The 23,807-nt window shown below is 40.6% G+C and overlaps 1 protein-coding gene across 4 annotated transcripts in view; it reads left to right on the top strand.

Moving 5' to 3' along the window:
- The first annotated feature begins 1,189 nt into the window (after positions 1 to 1,189).
- LOC308252249 (acylphosphatase-1) overlaps positions 1,190 to 23,807 on the top strand; it is a 44,818-nt gene continuing 22,200 nt past the window's right edge. The window contains exons 1-4 of one of the 4 annotated variants that reach the window (XM_080676574.1): positions 1,218 to 1,386; positions 1,704 to 1,805; positions 17,042 to 20,359; positions 23,340 to 23,438. In XM_080676574.1, the coding sequence (XP_080532700.1) occupies positions 1,347 to 1,386; positions 1,704 to 1,805; positions 17,042 to 20,359; positions 23,340 to 23,438 (3,559 nt within the window). In that variant the 5' untranslated portion in view covers positions 1,218 to 1,346. Of the gene's footprint in view, positions 1,387 to 1,703; positions 1,806 to 13,689; positions 14,108 to 15,705; positions 15,763 to 17,037; positions 20,360 to 23,339; positions 23,439 to 23,807 lie in introns of those variants that run through there. The other 3 variants (XM_080676573.1, XM_080676572.1, XM_080676571.1) reach the window with 3 other exon arrangements.

The following is a 23,807-nucleotide window of genomic DNA, read 5'->3' on the forward strand; positions in this document are numbered from 1 at the left end:
CTATACATAGTAGACACTCAATTGGTTTTTAATTCTATAGAGAAACTAGCTTTTTAAATGAGTCTTAAAGAAACAACATCAGCCAGGTACTCTTTAGCATTATTTTCAAATATTGCCAAGCATAACATTCAATGCCGTTTCCCACCCCACCCCACCCCAATGCTAGCACTAAAGTTATGTGACTCTCCAGGATCCAGAGCCTCACCTTGTAGTGGGGAACTAATGAAAAGATTAATACCCATGACTTCCAAGGCAAATCTCTCTCTCCTTGCCAAGTCTGCCAACACCGCATACTCACACATGGAGTCTCCTGTCATGAAGAGATGTAATGTATACAAACAACCCAAAGGCAGACTCGGTGGGCAGCTTCCAGGAGCACACACAGACGGAGACACAGCCACCACTAGGACCTCTTATACGTTTGTCTCCCCTCCTCCCACTTCCAGGCTTAGGCAGGACTTAACACGGAGAACTGAAAGAAAAAGTGGAGGCAGAAAGTTTGCAGGCGTCCTATTCAATTTATTCGTGATGTTTAATGTTTATCGTCTGTCTCCATCTCCAGAACGTAAGCTCCTGCAGGAATCCTTTTGGTTCACTGGAGTATGTCAACTACTACCTAGGACTGTGCCTGACGCACAGAGGCTCTCAGTAAATGTTTAATGAATGATTGAGTTTATCTCGTGTTTCTTCGTCGTTCTCCCCACGAGAAAATGAGAAAAGGGATGCGGGTGGGAAGAGATCAACCAAAGAACTTGTCTGCATATATGCACAACCCGTGGACACAGACGAAGGAGTCAATGGAGGTGGGGGGGGGAAGGGGACCTATGTAATACTTTCAACAATAAAGATTTTAAAAATAAAATTTTTAAAAAAGAGAAAGGGTGAGGGCGAGGTCTGTGGAATCCGAGCTGACACCCTGGACAGATCCCCTTTTGAAGCAACAGTTGCTGTTGGCAACTTTATTATAATTTACATCATTTATAATACCTAGTGTTGACAGTAGCCGTTTTCTGAAAAGCTGGGATAATTAAATTAAAATGTCACTCCTCATGACAAGTCCTCCCAGCCCGAGGCTCCAGAGCTGTCCCAGACAACTGGTTCCCCAAATCCCACCCTCTGGGCGGGCTCTGAACCGAGCGCGCCATCCCTGATTGGTCATCAGACGTGATGGGCATGCGAAACAGCGAAGGAAGAGCTGCGCTCTGAGCTTCCGGAGCGGCGGTTACGCGACTGAGGGAGCCGTTGGCGTGGTGGTCGGTGGTTGCCGGTGCCCTCCCGGCCTCTGGACGGGAGGGTGGGGAGGTGAGGACTGCCCGGGGCGTGCCCCTCAGTTCCATTAGCCTTAGATGTTAGCGGAAGAGGATTCTGGCGGCGTGTGGAAGCGAGGTCCGTGAGAAGCGGGAGGGATGGAGAGGGAGCGGGTCGGTGTGGGGAGGGAACTGGATACAAAGGTAATTGTCCCCAGAGAGGCCTCCGTGGGCAGTTGCGACCCAAACTCCCTTGCCCAGGTGTCTTCCTGTTCCTTCGCACGCCCTCGCTTTCGCGGATCCGCTTACATACCCTGAAGTTCGGGGACCTTAGGTCAGGGAGAGGTCGCCGGTTAAGGATGTAGAGCGTGGGGGTGGCCTTTCTGCCCTGGATTGGGGGTTCTGGTATAGGATAATGAGTCCTGTCTACCTCTCTGTTTTTCTGGTGTCCGACAGGGTTGAGCACGAACATGGCAGAAGGGGACACCCTGATATCAGTGGATTATGAGGTTTTTGGGAAGGTGCAAGGGGTGTTTTTCCGCAAGTACACTCAGGTATGTGGTCTGCGGGCTTCGCGATGTGTCTCGGTGCCGCGCGTGGACGCGGGGGCCGCGTTCCTGGCGAAGTGCGGTGGGAGGAGCTGGCTGTTAGGAGCCGCGTGGCAAAGGGGGTTTGTAGAGCAGTGGGTATGAGCATGCTTTGCAGTGGGCAAAATACAATACAAATGGCAGGTTTATCTGCTGTTATTATTATTTTTTAATCCTCACCAGAGGACATTTTCCCATTGATTTTTAGACAGAGTGGAAGAGAGAGGGACAGAGAGAAATATCGATGTGAGAGAAGCACATCGATGGTTGTCTCCTGTAGGCACCCCGACCAGGAGCCTGCAACCGAGGTACCTGCCCTTGACCAGAATTGAGCCCGGGACCCTTGGGTCCGCAGGCCCACGGCCAAACCTGCTAGGGCCGTGGTCGGCAAACTGCGGCTCGCGAGCCACATGCGGCTCTTTGGCCCCTTGATGTGACTCTTCCACGAAATACCAGCCTGGGCAAGTCTATTTTGAAGAAGTAGTGTTAGAAGAAATTTAAGTTTTAAAAATTTGGCTCTCAAAAGAAATTTCAATCGTTGTACTGTTGATATTTGGCTCTGTTGACTAATGAGTTTGCCGACCACTGGCTAGGGCAATCTGCTGTTATTCTTATTTTTCTAACAGTGGTACTTGAGTACCTAGACATATTAATGAGCTTCTCTCTTCCAAAGGGGACTAGAGGGCTTCCCCAGTTCTCTCTGTTTTGATATCATCAAACCAATCACAATTCGTGTAGGAAAGCTAACATAATCAAGGAGATAGCATTTAGATGAAGGCATGACATTTATGTAATCTACTAGAGGCCCTATGCACGAAATTCGCACAAGAGCCGCTGTTCGGCCATTCGGTCAATTTGCATATTATTATAGGTGTAATAGCATCTTCTGTAGCTGCTGTATTTTCTTCAGACCTCTCTTACTCCTTCAACCTTTCCCCATTCTCTCAATTAATTTCTACTCATTTTGTCTTTGAAAGAAGAATCACCTTTTCTAGCTGAAGCTTTTCTAATGAAAATACTTAATCCATTCCAGGATAAGTAACAGTAACACTGAACATGGAGTCTGGTATTCCTACTAGAGTACTAGGGAGTAATTGAAGGGATGAGCAAACTAGTGACAGCTTCTACCTCTGCCTTAATGTCATTAATCTTCCCTTAACATGCAGACAGAAATGCAATCTCAATTTCCCTTCTGTCCTCTGTAGGGTTTATCGGGCTATTGCTTGCCCAGTGTATCTCCAGCCCCAAAGATAATGAGTTAAGACTGCAGAACTTTCCAAGTGTCACATTCCCTGGAGTGTAGCACTTAAAATTCATCTTGAATCTTTGAAACATGAATGTTAAATGCCACTAACTCTTTTCCCAATTGCTTGCAAATCATTTCCTCCTGTTTCGCACTCATAGAAGTACCTGTTGAAAAAAAATTATTGAAAATCATAGTAAAAGAGCTATGTTCTGTTAGCTTTGCTACCATTTATGCAGGGTAAATTCCTGTGATATAGTAAATGGAGGTGACAGCTTCAAAGATTAATTAAAGTTGTTGAGGGAAAAGAACCAGATAGTAATATAGATCATTTTTCTCTACTGCTATCCCCACCCCACACCCCCAATTTAGAGACAATAAAAGAATGCAGAAAAATAAATATTAATTTGGAGAACTTTACGGAAAATGCCATTTTTTTTCCCCTTAATTAAACCTTTAGCTTATTCTTTACTACTTATAATTACTTTGTATATATATGTTCATTTTAACAATTGTTTTGTTTTGCTACAGTCTGTTTGCATGTTGATATAATCTAGCCTCTTAATTAAATTCCATCACTCCTAGAATGACTGATGAGAATACTTGAAGGAACTTTTTAAATTGGAATAAAATTCACATCCATAAAACTAATCTTTTTAAAATGTATAAGTGAGTGGGTTTTCGTATATTTACAAAGTTGTACACTAATTCCAAAACATTTCATCACCTCCATAAGAAACCACATATCCATTAGCACTCCCCTCTTACCCCTCCAGCCCCTGGCAGTCACTAACCTCATTTCTGTCCCTATGGATTTGTCTATTCTGGACATTTAATGTCAATGGAATCACTATGTGGCCTTTTGTGTTGGGTTTCTTTCACTTAATACAGGGGTAGGGAACATCGGCCCGTGGGCCGTGTAAGGCCAGAGAAATCATTTGGTCAGGCCCTGCCAAGGCATTAGGGGTGATTTAATGTTTGACCAAATATAGCAGGCTAATTTTTAAGTTGATAATTTTGTTTGGCCCTTGGCAGAAAAAAGTTTCCCCAACCCTGACTTAACACAATGTTTTCAAGGATTATTCATATTATAGCATATTAGTACTTAATTCTTTTTTTATGGCTAAATAATATTCCATGTATGGATATACCACATTTTATATATCCATTCATCAACTGATGGGTATTTAGGTTATTTTCACTTTTTGGCTATTATGAATAATGATGCTGTACATTTATGTACTTGCTTTTATGCAAACATTGTTTTCAGTTCCCTTGTATATGCCAAGGAGTAGCTTGCTGGGTCACATAGTAACTCTATGTATAACTGTGAGGAACAGCAAAACTATTTTCCAAAGCAGCTATATCATTTTACATTTTGCATTCTCATGATGAATGAGAATTTCAGTTTCTCCAAATCCTTGCCAACAGTTATTGTTTGTCTTTTTTATTAGAGCCATCCTAGTGTGTGTGAAGTGGTATCTCATTGTGGTTTTTTTGTTTTGTTTTGTTTTGAGATTTCAATTACTTTAAAAGGATTGAAGTCATACAAAACATGTTCTCTGACCACAATGGAACTAAACTACAAATCAATAACAGAAAAATAACTGGAAAATCTCCAAATATATGGAAACTATATAATACACTTTTTTGTTTGTTTGTTTTTTGTTAATCCTCACCCAAAGGTATTTTTTCCATTGATTTTTAGAAATAGTAGAAGGGAGAGGGGAATGAAGGAAGGAAGGAAGGAAGGGACGGGAGAGAGAGAGAGAAACATCTATCTGTTACCTCCTGATAAGCCCCAACTGGGGATCGATCCCACAACTTTTTGGTGTATAGGATGATCCTCCAACCAACTGAGCTACTCAGCCAGGGCCCTTTGCCCATTTTTAACTGAGTTATTTGTCTTATTTTTTTTTTTTTTTAAGTAAATCTTTATTCAGATTATTACAATTATTTCTCCTTTTTCCCCCCATATCTCCCCTCCACCCATTTCCCACCCCACCTTCTGCCCTTACCTCCCCCCCACTGTCCTCATCCATAGGTGTATGATTTTTGTCCAGTCTCTTCATGAACCCCCCATACCCCTTTCCCCCTGAGAATTATCAGTCCACTCCCTTTCTATGCCCCTGATTCTATTATATTCACCAGATTATTCTGTCCCTCAGGTTTTTAATTCACTTCATTTTTAGGTTCACTTGTTGATAGATATGTATTTGTTATTCATAATTTTTATCTTTACTTTTTTCTTCTTCCTCTTCTTTAAGAATACCTTTCAGCATTTCATATAATACTGGTTTGGTGGTGATGAACTCCTTTAGCTTTTTCTTGTCTGTGAAACTCTTTATCTGCCCTTCAATTCTGAATGATAGCTTTGCTGGGTAGAGTAATCTTGATTGTAGGTTCTTGCTATTCATCACATTGAAAATTTCTTGCCACTCCCGTCTGGCCTGCATAGTTTCTGCCGAGAAATTAGCTGACAGTCGTATGGGTGCTCCCTTGTAGGTAATTAACTGTTTTTCTCTTGCTGCTTTTAATATTCTCTCTTTGTCTTTTGCTCTTGGCATTTTAATTATGATGTGTCTTGGTGTGGTCCTCTTTGGATTCCTTTTGTTTGGGGTTCTGTGGGCTTCCTGGACTTGTAAGTCTATTTCTTTCACCAGGTGGGGGAAGTTTTCTGTCATTATTTCTTCAAATAGGTTTTCAGTATCTTGCTCTCTCTCTTCTTCTGGCACCCCCATAATTCTGATGTTGGTACGCTTGAAGTTGTCCCAGAGTCTTCTTACATTATCTTCAACTTTTTGGATTTTCTTTTTTGCTTTTTGTTTTTTCGGTTGAGTGTTTTTTGCTTCTTTGTAATTCAATTCTTTGACTTGATTTTTGTGTTCCTCTTGTCTGTTTTTGGGTCTCTGTATAATATTTTTTATTTCAGTCAGTGTATGTTTAATTTCTAGTTGGTCCTTTTTCATATCTTCGAGGGTCTCGTTATATTTATCGGCCTTTTCTAGGATATTCTTAAAAAGCCTTATAACCGTGGTTTTGAATTCTATATCCAGTCGTTTGTTTTCCTCCATTTCTTTAGTTTGTGATCTGATTCTTTGACGCCTCATTTTCACTGCTTCCCTGAGTTGGTAAGGTAGATTTGTGTGCTAGGTTTCCAATATGGCCCAGTGGGTCTGCCTCCCCAATTAACCTGAGGTGGACACTCTTGGTGCACCCCTTTGTGTACTGTGTGTACAGCCTTGCTGTAATTAAGTCTTTATTGTTGTTGGTATCACTGGGAAGAATTGACCTCCAGGCCAGTTGGCTGTAAGGATCAGCTGTGTCTATGCTGGGAGAAGTTCGGTGCTGGAGACAGCCTTATAGGATTAGACTTGCCAAATTGCAATAGCCTCTGTGCTCAGCTTGGATGGGGTGGAGTCTCAGTCTTGGCTTCCCGTTAGCCTTGCCCTTGCACGCACATGCGTGCCTTCAGACCTCTGCCTTCCTGGCTCCCGAGTCTCCGCCCGAGAGTCCAGACTCTCCCTTCCACTAGGGAAAGCCTGTGGCAACCTCCGCAGCCTTTGTGCGCACTGGCGCGCGCGCGCTTTCAGACCTCTGCCTTCCCGGCTCCCGAGTCTCCGCCCGAGAGTCCAGACTCCCCCCACAAGAGCGTGGGTCCCCAGGGGCTCGCCTGGAACTGAGGTTCACTGCAGTCAGAACTGGGGCTCAGTGCATTCAGGAGCCTCTGACTCCCTTCCACTAGGGAAAGCCTGTGGCAACCTCCGCAGCCTTTGTGCGCACTGGCGCGCGCGCACTTTCAGTCCTCCGCCTTCCCCGGCTCCCGAGTCTCTGCCCGAGAGTCCAGACTCCCCCTGTAAGAGCGTGGGTCCCCAGGGGCTCGCCCGGAACTGGGGTTCAGTGCAGTCAGAACTGGGGTTCAGTGCGGTCGGGGGCTTCCTTCCCCCTTCCGCCAGAGAAAGTCAGCCAGGCTCTCAGCCGCCCTTCCTCTCTGCGTGCACAAAGACCCTTTGCCGTACCTCCAATTCTCTGTGAGCTTTTCTCTTTCCTTCTAGTTGTAGAATTTTCACTCAGCCAGCTTTCCTGTGGTTCTGGATGGTGTCCGTTCTGTCTTTTAGTTGTAGTTTTGAAATTGTTGTGCCAGGCAGCAGTTTAGGTGTTTACCTATGCCGCCATCTTGGTTTCTCCCCCCTGTCTTATTGTTGATTTGTAAAAATTTTTGTATATTCTGGATATTAGTCCCTTATATTATTTGAAAATATTTCTCCTGAGGTTTTCTTTTCACTTTCTTGATGAAAACTTTGAAGCATAAATATTTTTAATATTAATGAAGTCTAATTTATTTTTCTTTTGTTGCTTGTGACTTCAGTTTTATATCCAAGTTGGAATATAATTCTTTGCCTAATCCAAGGATGAAAGAAGGTTCATGCTTATGTTTTCTTCTAAAAGTTTCTTCTAAGAGTTTTATAGTTTAATCTCTTAGCTTTAGGTCTTTGATCCAGTTTCAGTTATTTTTAAAAAATATAAATTAACTTCAGAGAGGAAGGGAAGAGGGATAGAAAGAGAGAAACATCAATGATGAGAGAGAAACATTGATCGGCTGCCTCCTGCACGCCCAGTTGGGGATCGAGCTCTAAACCCAGGCATGTGCCTCAACCAGGAATTGAACCGTGACCTCCTTGTTCATAGGTCCACGCTCAACCACTGAGCCACGCGGGCCAGGCTAGTTTTAGTTAATTTTTTATGTGGGTTGAGGTAAGGAGTCCAGCTTTATGCTTTTATTTTTATTTATTTATTTTTAAATAAATCTTTATTGTTCAGATTATTACAGTTGTTCCTCTTCCCCCCCCCCCCCCATAGCTCCCTTCCACCCGGTTCCCACTCCACCCTCTGCCCTTACTCCCCTCCACTGTCCTCATCTATAGGTGTACGATTTTTGTCCAGTCTCTTCCTATACCCCCACACCCCTTTCCCCCCGAGGACTGTCAGTTTCTCCCTTTCTATGCCCCTGATTCTATTATATTCACCAGTTTATTCTGTTCATTAGATTTTTTTATTGACTTGATTTTTATTTTTTTAAAAATATATTTTATTGATTTTTTTACAGAGAGGAAGAGAGAGGGGTAGAGAGTTAGAAACATCGATGAGAGAGAAACATCGATCAGCTGCCTCCTGCACACCCCCTACCAGGTATGTGCCTGCAACCAAGGTACATGCCCTTGACCAGAATCGAACCTGGGACCCTTCAGTCCACAGGCCGACGCTCTATCCACTGAGCCAAACTGGCTAGGGCTTGACTTGATTTTTAGATTCACTTGTTGATAGATATGTATTTGTTGTTCATAATTTTTATCTTTACCTTTTTCTTCTTCTTCCTCTTCTTAAAGAATACCTGTCAGCATTTCATATAATGCTGGTTTGGCGGTGATGAACCCCTTTAGCTTTTTCTTATCTGTGAAGCTCTTTATCTGACCTTCAATTCTGAATGATAGCTTTGCTGGGTAGAGTAATCTTGGTTGTAGGTTCTTGCTATTCATCACTTTGAAAATTTCTTGCCACTCCTGTCTGGCCTGCATAATTTCTGTTGAGAAATCAGCTGACAATCGTATGGGTGCTCCCTTGTAGGTAACTAACTGTTTTTCTCTTGCTGCTTTTAATATTCTCTCTTTGTCTTTTGCTCTTGGCATTTTAATTATGATGTGTCTTGGTGTGGTCCTCTTTGGATTCCTTTTGTTTGGGGTTCTCTGCGCTTCCTGGACTTGTAAGTCTATTTCTTTCACCAGGTGGGGGAAGTCTTCTGTTATTATTTCTTCAAATAGGTTTTCAGTATCTTGGTCTCTCTCTCCTTCTGGAACCCCCATAATTTGGATGTTGGTACGCTTGAAGTTGTCCCAGAGGCTCCTTACACTATCTTCAAATTTTTGGATTCTTTTTGCTTTTTGCTTTTCCGGTTGGGTGTTTTTTGTTTCTTCGTCTTTCAAATCTTTGACTTGATTATTGCGATCCTCTAGTCTGCTGTTGGATCTCTGTATATTATTCTTTATTTCAGTCAGTGTATGTTTAATTTCTAGTTGGTCCTTTTTCATATCCTTAAGGGTCTCACTAAATTTATCAGCGGTTTCTAGAAAATTCTTAAAAAACCTTATAACCGTGGTTTTGAACTCTATATCCAGTAGTTTGCTTTCCTCCATTTCTTTCATTTGTGACCTGTTTCTTTGTCTCTGCATTTTGGCTGCTTCCCTGTGTTGATAGAGTGGCTTTGAGTGCTAGGTGTCCTATAGGGCCCAGTGGCTCAGCCTCCCCCGTTACCTGAGGTGGACACTCTTGGAGCACCCCTTTGTGGGCTGTGTGCACAGTCTTGTAGTTAAGCCTTGATTGTTGTTGGTATCACTGGGAGGAATTGACCTCCAGGCCAATTGGCTGTGAGGATCAGCTGTGTCTATGCTGGGAGAACTGTGCTGGAGACACCTTTATGAAGCAAGACTTGCTTCAGTGGGGCTTTGGTGCTCACTGAGTCTGCCCCCTGAGTGTGTCCCTTATGGATCTAAGGAGTTGTAATCTGGATGGTCTCACTCTGACCCCTGGGTACACTGGCTCTTGGATCTCCAAGGAGGTGCTAATTTAGCCTCTGCCTGAAGCCACTCAGCAGGAGCTACGGAGAGATCTGCAGATTCCTCTTCTTTGTTTGGGATTTGGAGGTGCCCAGATGAGGCCCAGCTGTGAAGCAATGCAAGCTGCTGTGGGGCCTTGGGCCTTCTTTTGGATGTTCTGGGTCTCTCTGACTCAGCTGCAGTTTGTTAGGTAAGTTTAGATTTCAAAGGACCAGGCCATTCATATGCAAAAACCTCTGCACACAGCTTGGGTGGAGTGGGGTCTCAGGGCGGACCAAACAGCAATGGCTGACCATCAGCCCTACCCTAAGAGGCCCCCAGGTCTCAGTGTCCCTTGGTAATCGCTGCAAGCATCTCTGAAAGCTGCCCTCGAGTTCTGCCCGATGCCAGACAGTCCAGTTTCTCCCCGTATGAGTCTGGGTCTCCAGAGTCTCACCCGGAACTGGAGTTCAGAGCAGTCAGGAACTTGTGTCTCCCTCCCGATTAAAAAAGACAGCCGCGCCCTAACCGGTTTGGCTCAGTGGATAGAGCGTCAGCCTGCGGACTCAAGGGTCCCAGGTTCGATTCTGGTCAAGGGCATGTACCTTGGTTGCGGGCACATACCCAGTAGGGAGTGTGCAGGAGGCAGCTGGTCGATGTTTCTAACTCTCTATCCCTCTCCCGTCCTCTCTGTAAAAAATCAATAAAAATGTATTTTAAAAATAAATAAAAATAAAAAAATAAAAAAGACAGCCGCGATTGAAAAAGACAGCAGCATACTCAGTTGCCAGCCCTTTCCACACGTGTGCCTCCATATCTCTGTACTTTACTTCTGCAGCTCCTCTGAATCTCAGTGTGCTTTTCTCTTTCCTTCTAGTTATAGAATTTCCACTCAGCCAGCCTTCCTGTGGTTCTGGATGATGTCCATTTTGTCTTTTAGTTGTAGTTTTGAAGTGGTTGTGCGAGGCAGCAAGTTCAGGTGTTTAACTATGACGCCATCTTGGTTTCTCCCAGCTTTATGCTTTTAAACATGACTATCCAATTGTCCTAGCACTTTTTATCAAAAAGACATAATTTCTCCTACTGAATTGTCATGGTACCATTGTCAAAAATCAATTGACCATAAATTTAAGGGCTTATTTCTGGACTCCAATTATATTCCATTGATCTATATGTCTATCCTTATCCTAGTACTGTACTATCTACTGATTATTGTAGCTTTGTAGTAAATTTTGAAATCAGGATATGTGAGTCCTTCAACTTTATTCTTTGTAAAGATTATATTTAGCTATTCTGGGTCCCTTATGTTTCCATGAGAATTTTAGAATCAATTTGTCATTTTCTGCTATGAAGGCAGCTGGGATTTTGATAAATATGGCATAGCATTTGTAGATCAATTTTGGGAGTATTGTCATCTTAATAATATTATCTTCCAATCTATGAACATAGAATGTCTTTCCATTTATTTAGACCTTAATTTCTTTCAACAATGTTTTGTACTTTTCAATATGTATTCCAGTACTTCGATTAAATTTTCAATTTTATTATTTTGATGCTATTATAAATAGAATTGTTTCCTTAATTTCATTTTCATTATTGCCAGTATATAGAAATGAGTTGATTTTTGTATAGTGATCTTGTATCCTGCCACCTTATAAATTTGTTTACTAGTTCTAGTGTGTGGGCGCACGTGTGCATTCCTTAGGATTTTCTGCATACAAGGAATGTCATCTGTGAGTGGAGGTAATTTTACTCCTTTCTTCCCACTATTAATGCCTTCTTTCTTTTTTACTGCCCTGGCTAGAACCTCCAGTTTAATGTTGAGTAGAAGTGGCAAGAGCAGACATCCTTGTCTTGTTCCTGATCATGGGGCAAAATATTTCAGTCTTTCACCATTAGGTCTGTTAGCTGTGGGTTTTTCACAGATGCCTTTAATCAGGTTAAGGAATTCCCTTCTGTTCCTAGTTTGTTGAGTGTTTTTATCTCAAAAAATGGTGGATTTGATCAATACTTTTTCTTCATCTATTGAAATGATCATCTGGTTTCTGTTTTATTAACTAGAGGCTCCGTGCATGAATTTGTGCACCAGTGAGGTCCCTTGTCCTGACCTGCAGGAACAGGCTGAAACTGGCTCTCCGATATCCCCCGAGGGGCCCCAGATTGTGAGAGGGTGCAGGTCAGGCAGAGGGACCCTACCGGTGAATGATTGGGGCCGGGGAGGGACCACGGGAGGGCTCCAGGGCATGTCTGGCCCATTTCGCCCAGTCCTGATTGGCCAGAACCCAGTAGCAAGCTAACCTACTGGTTGGAGCATCTGCCCCCTTTGTGGTCAGTGCACATTATAGCGACTGGTCGACTGTCTGCCCCTGAGTGCACATCATAGTGAGCAGTTGAGCGGCCTTAGTATGTCATTAGCATATTATGCTTTGATTGGTTGAACGGCTGACCGGTCGACTGGACACTTAGCATATTAGGCTTTTATTATATAGGATACAGTGTTTTATTTATTAATATGGTGCATTGATTTTTATATGTTGGCCCAACAGTATACAAAATCAGTTGGATGTGGAGTCTTCCTCAAAATCCATTTTCCACGTGTTTTTTTAAAAATATATTTTTATTGATTTCATAGATGAAGGGAGAGGGAGAGATAGAAACATCAATGATGGGAGATAATCATTGACCGGCTGCCTCCTGCATGCCCTACATTGGGGATCAAGCCTACAACCTGGGCATGTGCCCTGACTGGGAATTGAAGTGTGAGCTCCTAGTTCATAGGTTGATACTCAACCACTGAGTCAACGCTGGCTGGGCTCCACATGTGTTTATGTCACCATCTTCTGCTCTTAAAGCATGCTATGGGTATCCTCTTTTTCTTCATTCCTTAATTTCTTCTGTATCCCTTAAATTGCTATTTATTTGACTGCAATCTGTTTTGTTCATTATGCATTATATCTTTACTTTGAACATATGATTTATTGGCTATTTCAGTTCCTCATCAAACATGGTTTTGCTGCGCATAACATTTTCTTTGGCCAACTCCAGCAATTTCCCACATTTACTAGGTCACTACTCTGGCATTTGGGCATACAATCATGTTAACTCCATTTTCTTTTGTAATCCAGTCCCTTCTATTTAGATGTATTACTTTAACAATAACTTCTATAATATCCTTACTTGGAAATTTTACAAAAATAAAATTACCTCTAAGCACTGGTACCTTTCCAAATATTCAGTGATTCCACAGTTTAATGACTTTAAGGGAAAACACTAAAAAGGGTAAGAAAAGAGCAACTACAATGATTAGATGGTCTTCATAAACTTATTCAATTTAGACAGAAGAAAAGAAAGTAAAGTGCAAAACCTAACAGTTATGTAATCTCATGAAACTTTGGTTTTCAGAGGCTGATCACCAGTTGCCCTTCCTTCTCTAGGAGGATGATAGAAAGTGGGCTTTGGATGCAACATAAAGACAGTGGGTTAGACAGTTTCTCTCCAGGGAGAACAATGGAATGAGTTGCCCAGGAAATTGTGAAATACTCTCTAATGATCTTTAAAGATATAATGGACACTTATTCATCTGGATTTGTTTAGGAGTGGTCCTGATTAAAGACAAAGAGAAGGATCAGATAACTTTATGCTTTTTCTATTTAATATACCCAATAGATTCTTGATTAGAAGGAAAAATGTGTAAGATACATACAGCCCAGCATCCTAACAACAATTAGCCTTAGGGAATCATTTTGAAAGCATCTGATTTTATCTTAAGTCATTAGTATTACATAGTGAAAAATTCTACTGGCTTGGTTTTATAGGGTAGAAGAAGGAAATGAAGTGGCCAACATTTCATATTAAAATCAGCAATGAGATTCTTCTTCTTGTTCTGTTTTGACTGTTCTGGACAATATCAAATTAGTTTCAGTGGCTTGATTTTAGACCAAGATTCTGGCAAAGATTGTAGTCTCACTTTGTTTTGTTTAATCTCACTGGATTTCTCTTTCTTGTTTTTTTCTTCCCCTTAGGCTGAGAGTAAAAGGCTGGGATTGGTAGGCTGGGTCCAGAACACAGACCAGGGCACAGTACAAGGACAATTGCAAGGTCCCATCTCCAAAGTGCGTCATATGCAGGAATGGCTTGAGACAAAAGGAAGTCCCAAATCGCACATCGACAGAGCAAACTTCAACAATGAGAAAGTCATCTTAAAGTTGGATTACTCAGATTTCCAAATTGTAAAATAATGCCCTGAATTCAAATTTTCCAAGAGAAACTCAGAGGTTTTGCTTTTATTGTTAATAGAGATAGAATTATTCTGAGTAATATTAGAATTTGTCAGTAAGTTATTTTAGTTTCAGATACCTGAATGTTACTGTATATAATATGTATGATGGAAGGAATGATTACAACTGTACACAATTCTAATAAAAACACAACAGAACCATCTGTAGGGCGAAATTCATTTTGGGCAAAATAAGAGATATTTACTCAGTAAACATCTGTGGGAAGATAATTTTGAGGTACTTTAAAGAGGTCTGAAAGAAAAAGCAGTTACTTTGAATCATTTCTTTGAATCGTTTCCATGAAGTTTTCTTCAGGAATTTACACACCTAATAAGAACAAATCCCACAAGTTCAACTTGTTAGCTGCTCAAATGATATTTTGGACTAATTACTTTTAATTTTCTTGAGTTTCTGTCATTCCTTTTCCCTGGGTAAGGAATTCACAAAAAGCAGTTGGTATGGGCTAAATTATGTGCCTCCTCCCAATTCTTATGTTGAAGTGTTAACACCTAGTACCTCAGAATGTGACTGTATTTGGAGATAGGGTCTTTTCAGAGGTAATTAAGGTTAAATGAAGTCATTAGGGTGGGCCCTAATCTAGTATGTCCTTATAAGAGGAAATTTGGACACAGACATGTGCATGCACAGAAGGACGTGAAGACAGAGGGAGAAACCAGCCATATACAAGACAAGGAGAGAGTCCACAGAAGAAATCAACATGTCTCACAGCTTGATCACAGACTTCTAGCCTCCAGAACTGTGACAAAGTAAATATCTGTAGTTTAAGTCACCCAGTCTGTGGTGGTTTATTGTGATAAACTGATTCAAGCAATACTCAGGATTTTGCTTCATTAGCCCTGGAAATCTCCTGATTGGTTTGGTCAACCATTAAGCAGCTATACATCGAATGCTTACTGGGTTTGACAGATCTGTCACAAATTCCAGATTTTAAAAATATAAGGTTTTACCCAGCCAGAGTGGCTTAGTGGTTGAGCATCAACCCATGAAGTCACCGGTTTGATTCCCTATCAGGGCACATGCCCGGTTGTGGGCTTGGTCCTCAGTAGGGGGCTTACAGCAGGCAGCCTATCTGTGATTCTCTTCATTGAAGTTTCGCTCCCTCTCTCTCTCTCTAAAAAAACAATAAAACATTTTTTTAAAAATGTATAAGGTTTAAATGAAAATGAGAGTAAAAACTGGTTAGATTCCCAAAACACCTATTTTCACTGTGTTCGTAGAGTTCCACTCTCATCCTGTTAGAAAAGAATCTGTGGTGTATTAGGAAAACACCCAAAAAAGGCAATGAAGGGAGTCTATGTGTTCTGGTCCGCGAATTAAGAGAATTGAGGTAGTTTCTCGGTCTTCCCAGCTCTTAAACGCTTTCATTTGATAAGACAGAAGGCTGTGGATTTATTCATTGAGTGCCTAACATAAGTCAGGCACTGTTCTTGGCCATGGGGATACAGCAATAAACAGACAAAATCCTTACCTTCATATGGCTTTCATTCTAGTGAGAGAAGACGAGCAAATAATATATTGAATTAAATGGTAGTGCGTGCAAAGGAGAAACGGGAAAGAGGAAACAAAATCAAAAGTAAAAATTACTAGAAACAGTTTTTCATGCCATGCTAAAAGGGGATAAGAATTGGGAAATCAGGAATACCAGTGTGAAAAGGCCTGGGGACTCAATGCGTGCGCGTGCGCACTGAAGTGTCTCGGAGGAAAGGGACCTCTCGGCGAATCTCTGAAGCGCATGCTCCCGGCTCGCGCGTGCACGAGCCTCTCGAGCCAACGAGCGCACAGCCGGCATCCGAGGCGGTTGGTATCTCGAGTTGGTAAAGGGTGATTTGAGGTGACTTGGGGAAAGCACGCGACGAAAGGATGATTTCCGGGAGCTCTTCTAACACCAGAAGGGTCGTTACGTCCCTGCGGGCCAGCTTTCCAGAGCCGGCTGCGCAGGGGCTCCAGCAGGCCCCGGTCTTCCTTCGCTGCGGGCACGCACGTCGGGGCGGGCCCGAGTTCAGGGTTGGGAGTCAGGGGCGGGACCGGGGCGGAGGCTGAGCCTGGAGGGGCGGGGCCTGCGGCCGCGGTCCCGCCCCTCAAAGCTTTGCGTTGCCATAGAAATAATCAGATCTGCACTTACAACTCGGATTTTCCCCGGGTTTGAAAATCCAACCCTACCACCTGGGAGAGGTCTGCTGCTCTCTTACCTATGAAGAAGAGCTAGGACCTTTAATTGCACCATAATCTTAAATTTTTCTTTTTTTACCGGGAGAAATTTTAAAAACCCAGGTCAGACAGCCCCCTACCATCATTGTTATTACCGAGGTAGTTTGTAGCCATTGTAAAGACCAAAAGAGTATTAACACAAAAGGATATTAAATAATAACCGTCTGAGAACTTTTTACCAAAGTAAACTAAAATAATTCAGAAAGGCTTATAATGAAAAGGAATTTTCCTGCCTTATCCTTTCCCATTCCCATTCTCTTTCCCTTGAGGTTACCTACACTTAACTATAATAATAATAATTATTAATAATAATCTCTTAATCCCATCTTTTCTTCATACAATAATTGGTCTTTATTTCCTCCTGTTCTTTCACCTTCTTATTACAGTGTCTTAGTACTTTATTATGAGTTTTTTCTAAAAGTCATGGTTATTGTGTAATGTATAAATGTTATGAAACCAGCTTGGGTTTTTGTGTGTGAATAATTTCTAGCTAATGTTAGTGGAATTTGGGCATCTGTTTTTGGTAAAGTGATTAGAATTTTGAACACTATCTTCATGGGTCAACTTCAAATGTGATTATGATTTCACTTTAGGGCATGTGGGATTTAGACGGGGTCAGTGAAAATTATGAAATTATCAGAGCTGCTTTGGATGTTAATTAAGTCCATTGCATCAAACCTGAGCTGTGTGATCTGCCTAGAGATCAGAGCTGTCATTTGTTTTGTTTTGTTTTACAATGTGGTTTAATAAGAAATTTCATTTACGTCAAATGGTAGTTTTTATAATGCCTCAGGAAAATGGGTAATGCTGTGTAACCCTGAAGCTTTCATATGTGTATGTTTTTGTTTTATTTTTCTCCCAAAGGCAGTTATTTACAGTCACAAAAGGAAACCATTGCCTGGCATTCTCACCAGTTTTCTACCTGCCATGATCAAGTGCTTGTCAGCTGAAGTACAAGCCAAATTGCGTTCTGGTTTGGCTATATGCTCCTTAGGCCAATGTGTGGAGGAGCTTGCCCTCAACAGTATTGATGCTGAAGCAAAATGTGTGGCTGTGAGGCTGAACATGGAAATCTTCCAAATTCAAGTGATAGACAATGGATTTGGGATAGGGAGGGATGATGTGGACAAGGTAGGAAATCGTTATTTCACTAGTAAATGCAACTCCGTACAGGACTTGGAGAACCCAAGGTTTTATGGTTTCCGAGGGGAGGCCATGGCCAGTATAGCTGACATGGCCAGTGCTGTAGAAATTTCATCCAAGAAAAATGGGACAATGAAAACTTTTGTGAAACTGTTTCAGAATGGAAAAGCCCTGAATGCCTTTGAAGCTGACTTGACCAGACCAAGTGCTGGGACAACAGTAACAGTATATAACCTATTTTATCAGTTACCTGTAAGGAGGAAATGCATGGATCCTAGATTGGAGTTTGGGAAGGTTAGGCAGAGGATAGAAGCTCTCTCACTCATGCACCCTTCCATTTCTTTCTCTTTGAGAAATGATGTTTCTGGTTCCATGGTTCTTCAGCTCCCTAAAACCAAAGACATATGTTCCCGATTTTGTCAAATTTATGGACTAGGTAAGTCCCAAAAGTTAAGAGAAATAAATTTTAAATATAAGGAGTTTGAACTTAGTGGCTATATCAGCTCTGAAGCCCATTACAATAAGAATATGCAGTTTTTGTTTGTGAACAAAAGGCTAGTTTTAAGGACGAAGTTGCATAAACTCATTGACTTTTTATTAAGGAAAGAAAGTATTATATGCAAGCCAAAAAATGGCTCTGCCAGTAGGCAAATGAATTCAAGTCCTCGGCACCGGTCTCACCCAGAACTCCATGGGATATATGTAATTAATATACAGTGCCAATTCTGTGAATATGATGTATGTATGGAGCCAGCAAAAACTCTGATTGAGTTTCAGAACTGGGATACTGTTTTGGTTTGCATTCAAGAAGGAATGAAGATGTTCTTAAAGAAAGAAAAATTATTTGTGGAATTATCAGGTGAAGACATTAAGGAATTTAGTGAAGATAATGATTTTAGTTTATTTAGTGCTACTTTTCAGAAGCATGTGTCTTCTGATGAGAAGTGTGACAAAGTCAGTTTCCAAGAAGCATGTAATAATATTTTGGATTCCTATGAAATGTTTAATTTGCAATCAAAAGCTGTAAAAAGAAAAGCTACAGAAAACATAAACATACAGAATTCTAGGAATTCAGAAGCTATCCGAAAAAAGACAAATGATTCATTTTTGTATACTTATGAATCTGATGGTCCAGGTCATAGTAAAATGACAGAGTCAACTTTACAAAACAAAGATAGCTCTTGCTCAGAATCAAGGGTCTTCGAACAAGAGAGACCTGAAGCATCAGAATCAGGAGAAAATGAGAAACATAAAAAATCTTGCTTGGAACTTAACTCTTTAGAAAATCCATGTGGAACCAATTCGGAAATGCCTGCAAGCCCTTTTCAGACATTAGATCACTTTGAGGAGAGTGGAGATCTAGAAATACAGAAAGCAAGTACTACTGTTAATGACATGGCTGCCGACATCCTGAAAAAGAATAGAATTCAGAATCAACTAGAGACATTTAAAGGTGCTACTGAAATGGGCTGCCAACCTCTGCCTTCTGAGACAACATTACTGAGAGTACATGGTGCTCAGGGGGAGGAAGAGAAAAGAAAAAAAGAACTTAGTAATTGTGGAAGAAATGTTTTTAGTTATGGACAAATTAAATTATGTTCCACTGGCTTTATAACTCATGTGGTACAAAATGAGCAAACTGAAACAGAACATTCATTTAAAAATTGTGTTCGACCTGGTCCTGTGAGTGCCAAAGAAACACTTGGAAATAGAACACACCATTCAGTTGAGACTCCAAACATCAAAGATTTAACTAGCACTTTAAGTACAGAATTTGCTCAATTGTCCAACAAAAAAATGTGCAGAACAAATATAAGTTCTAGGCTAGAGAACAAACCTATACCAACTTACAAAAATTTTGCTATTTTGCAGGATGGTAGTAAAAAATCACACACAGGTGGCTTATTACTTGACACATCTTCTTTCTCTTGGTGTAGGCATGTTTCAAATGATAGTAAGAGAAAAGATAAGTTGATTGGTTTATCCAGACCCATAGCCCCTAAGAAGCTAAGCTTAAATTCACAACTAGGATCTTTAGAGAAGTTTAAAAGACAATATGGGAAGGTTAAAAATCCTCTGAATACAGAAGTGGAGGAAAATAATAATTTTGAAATCACTACCAATCTCAGTCAAGTTGAACCTGACATTCCATGTACAGACAAAAACCACGGCGACAACTCTGATATGTATAAAATCACTACTATGAAACATCGTGATCCAAATCGTAGTTGTCAACCTATAAGTCACATCCTTTATTCGGGAAACTTTCCATTCTCCAAGGAAGAAGACTGTTTAGAACAACAGATGCCTTGCTCAAGAGAAAGTCCTGTAACTCTAAAGGATCTATGTCATTTGAACAGAAAACCTTTGGATATTGAGAAATCACCGGAATCACTAGCCTCTAAATTATCCAAAATGAAAGGTTCTGAAAGAGAGACTCAAATAATGGAGATGAGTCATTTTATTGAACATCCACAATCAGATTCCAGTAGAAAAGACAGTGACTTATGCAGTGGGTTATCCCTAGATTCTTGTATGTTATTTAAAAATGAGTATAAAAACACAGAGAGTATCATCATCCCAATGTCAGACTCTGTCACACAGGATAATTCCTTCAACACAGATAGTGAAGCATATTCTAACAATACAACAGAGAACGCTGTGATACCAGAAACAAGTTTGGTAGTACACTATAATAGCTCTGCACTTAGTAAAGATTTAGATGTTCTTACAGTTTCAGAACAACAGATGGGAAGTCCTAACTCTCCCAGTAGAATGTTAATGAGTCACAAGGACGATTCCACAGCCAACCCAAATGGAACTTGTTTTCAGAGTGAGGAATCTATAGCAACTTGTTCTGAAAATGAAGAGTCAAACACATGTTCTTTGGATTGGCAACAGCATTTTGATGTAGCCCTGGGAAGAATGGTTTACATTAACAAAATAACTGGACTTAGCACATTCGCTGCTCCTACTGAGGACATTCGGGCTGCTTGTACTAAGGACCTGACAACTGTGGCTGTGGATGTCATACTTGAGAATGGTAAGTATAATATAGTGTTCATGGCATGAAATGCTTTTGAAGGTTATCTCAGCAGATGGAACATTTTAAACTTTAATTATAAAACATGTTTTATGGTATATGAAGATTCTCTAGGTCCAATACTATTTAAATCTAGAAATACAGTGAAAGCCTTATAGAATGGAAGTGTATATATATGTGTCTATGGGTATGTATATGTGTAAGAGGGTGAGACAGTTTTTAATGAAAATGGTATTATTAGTAGAGAAGGTCCACTATGCTTCTCTAGTTTGCTTTCCACTCTCTCCCAAACTCAACTTTCTAGAAATTTAAAGTCACCTGCAATGCCAGTGTTGCTCTCTGCAGCTCCCAGGTAAACAGCCAGAATGATCCTGTAATCATCCTAGGTTTTCAAGTAAAATCTATGGTTCAGTACAGTACTATAGATGTTTTTGTTATTGTTTTTTGGTGGTGTTTTTTTTTAGAAAATAGGACTTGACCATAAATTTTCTGAAATCTAGGTTAAATATGTACTTTCATAAATATACTTTTCAAATGCACTCCATTATAATGCATGTGTTAATCTGCTTGACCTGTTTATTGTGTAAGTAGCTGTTGTCAGGCTTTTAGATCATACCACAGGGCTACATCAGAGCCTAGACTAGGACTCTGAGTTCTCAGGTCTAAGTCAACATTAAAAGTGACGTCGTTTTGGCAGTGTGTTTAGAGCCAGATGTTGGGAGATAGTAAAGCTGACTCCCATCTGGCGATACTCTTGGTTTTGCATCAGGAGGATAAACATTAAGTGTGCATCCGAATTAAAAGTATTGAATGTTGCAAAAGAACGTAGTTACATGAATGTAATCGCAAATTATAATTTATCTTTAGGATAAGTATCTCTGGCAGGTGGCTCTGATTTAAGATTAAATTGGACCTTTATTTTTCAATGGGATGTGTGTTTTTTTTCCTTGTGAAAAAAATAACCACTTGTAGTAACTTTCAAAGTATTAAATAGGAGAAAACCCTTTTCTTTCAATATGCTCCTGAGACTATCAGGTTGCTCTTAAAGACACATGTGTTTTTCAATCTATGTAGTTTTATGTCCCGGTTTATACTGGGTGTTTATCAGAGGTAAATCTAAGGAACTGGCACCTCATCTTCCTGAAATATAACTGCTTCTGATATGGTAATAAAAAATAACTGGATTACATTAAACTGAGATGCCTGTTGCTAAACAAAGGCAGAAATCTTGGTTGGCTGCCATACTCAACATAAGCATTTGCTCCTGTTAAATAAATCTAGATGTTTAAAAAAACACTTCAACCTATTAACTTTCTGGATTAGTAAGTCTTGTCATGAACTTTTGAGGGTCATGTTGACCCAGAATTTCATAATGAAAAATAAAGTATTTTGGATACAGAAACGAGTTCCATTAAAAGATAGCTCCAAAGCACCCTCCATTTCTGGAAATGGCTGAGGTATATATAGCAGGAGATTAGGACATTGTCAAACCATACATAAAAACATAAGATGAATTGTTAAGAGGTAAATTTAATTGTACAGAAGAGAGGATATATAAAGGTAATTTTAAGGAGTTATGTCAAGTCTGCAAGCCCTGGAAGTATTTCTCTTTAATGTTTTTAACTCTGCAACTTTATTTCAGTTCCCACTTTAATTTTTATCATTCTGAATTTATCTCTCTCCAGTATTTGTCCAACAGATTTATCTTTTTGAAATAATAGTTTCATAGTGTTTTGCCCCTGTTCAAAAACTGTCAAATTCAGCATTGTTTCTAAAACACAAATCTGATCATCCTTCAGAAAGGAAGGTAGATTTGGAGCCAGATTTTACTGGATTTTGGAGTTTAAATTCAGAAATTTTTATTCATTTATCCATTCATTTATTTATTGACTATTCACACAGTGCTAGGCCCTGCCACATTGTAGATTAACCGACTTTGCTTCTAGAAATTCACAGTCTATTAGAGAAGATAGCTGTCTAAATATAATTAGATGAGATAAATGTTATAATAGATACATGTTTTGGGATAAGAGACATAAATTGGGGACTTGTGAAGATTGTACTCAGTAGTAAAGGATGATAATTAAGTACCACTATATGTTTAATACAGTGTTTCTCAACTGTGGCACTACTGACATTTTGGACTAGATCAGTGGTCGGCAAACTGCGGCTTGCGAGCCACATGCAGCTCTTTGCCCCTTGAGTGTGGCTCTTCCACAAAATACCACGTGCGGGCGTGCACGTACAGTGCGATTGAAACTTTGTGGCCCATGCGCAGAAGTCGGTTTTCGGCTCTCAAAAGAAATTTCAATCGCTGTACTGTTGATATTTGGCTCTGTTGACTAATGAGTTTGCCGACCACTGTCCTATATAATATATCGGACAAAGAATTATCTAGTCCAGTGGTCGACAAACTCATTAGTCAACAGAGCCAAATATCAACAGTACAACGATTGAAACTTCTTTTGAGAGCCAAATTTTTTAAACTTAAACTTCTTCTAACGCCACTTCTTCAAAATAGACTTGCCCAGGCCGTGGTATTGTGTGGAAGAGCCACACTCAAGGGGCCAAAGAGCCACATGTGGCTCACGAGCCGCAGTTTTCCAAACACTGGTATACGATATTAGCAGCATTCCTAGCCTCTATCTGCTAGATGCCAGTGGTACCCCTCACCCAAGGTGTGACAGCCAAAACTGTCTTAAGATATTGCCATATGTCCCCATGCAAGACTGCCCCCATTGAGAATCAGTCATCTATTTATTTTAGGTCCACATTCTGTCTAGTATAGATGGATAAGGGGACTAAGCAGTAAGGTAGGTTACTAAATTCATTAAGGAACTTTTGACTCTCAATCTGGTGTTTAGTAGTCTGCCTCCTTATGTCTTGATTCAGTTTGTGCAGAAAGAGATTCTATGTATCTTAATTTTTAATAGTTTATTCTTTGAGTTCAAATGTCTAGGTTTTTCTTTTTTACATTTAGGATCTCAGTACAGGTGTCATCCTTTTAGAAGCGACCTTGTTCTTCCTTTCCTTCCTAGAGCTCGGGAAGAGAGGACTGTGATGAGACAGAATAACAGAGGTAGGGGCAAGAACAGAGATTGCTGGAACACCTAGTATATAATGTACCACGTAACTTAAAAAAAAAAAGCAGGGTTGTATTATTAAGCTTGTTCAGTGTCAGCTGTGCCTTACTGGAACCAGGAATGTCCCATGGTCCTATTTAACAGCAAAACTAAGTAATTTGGTGCATGCATGTAGGTCAGAAATTACTTTTCCAGACTTGAGGTCAATACTGGATAACAATGCAGTCTATGGTATCTTGTGACTGAGAATTTGTTTATTTTTAAATATTGGAGTTGTGCTCCATATTGTGGTAGTTTTATATAAGCAAAACTCTTACACTGAGTGGCCAGATTATTATGATCTCTGAGCACATAACAATCTGGCC

Source organism: Plecotus auritus (assembly GCF_963455305.1).
Source record: "Plecotus auritus genome assembly, chromosome: 1".
NCBI classification, from domain to species: Eukaryota; Metazoa; Chordata; class Mammalia; order Chiroptera; family Vespertilionidae; genus Plecotus; species Plecotus auritus.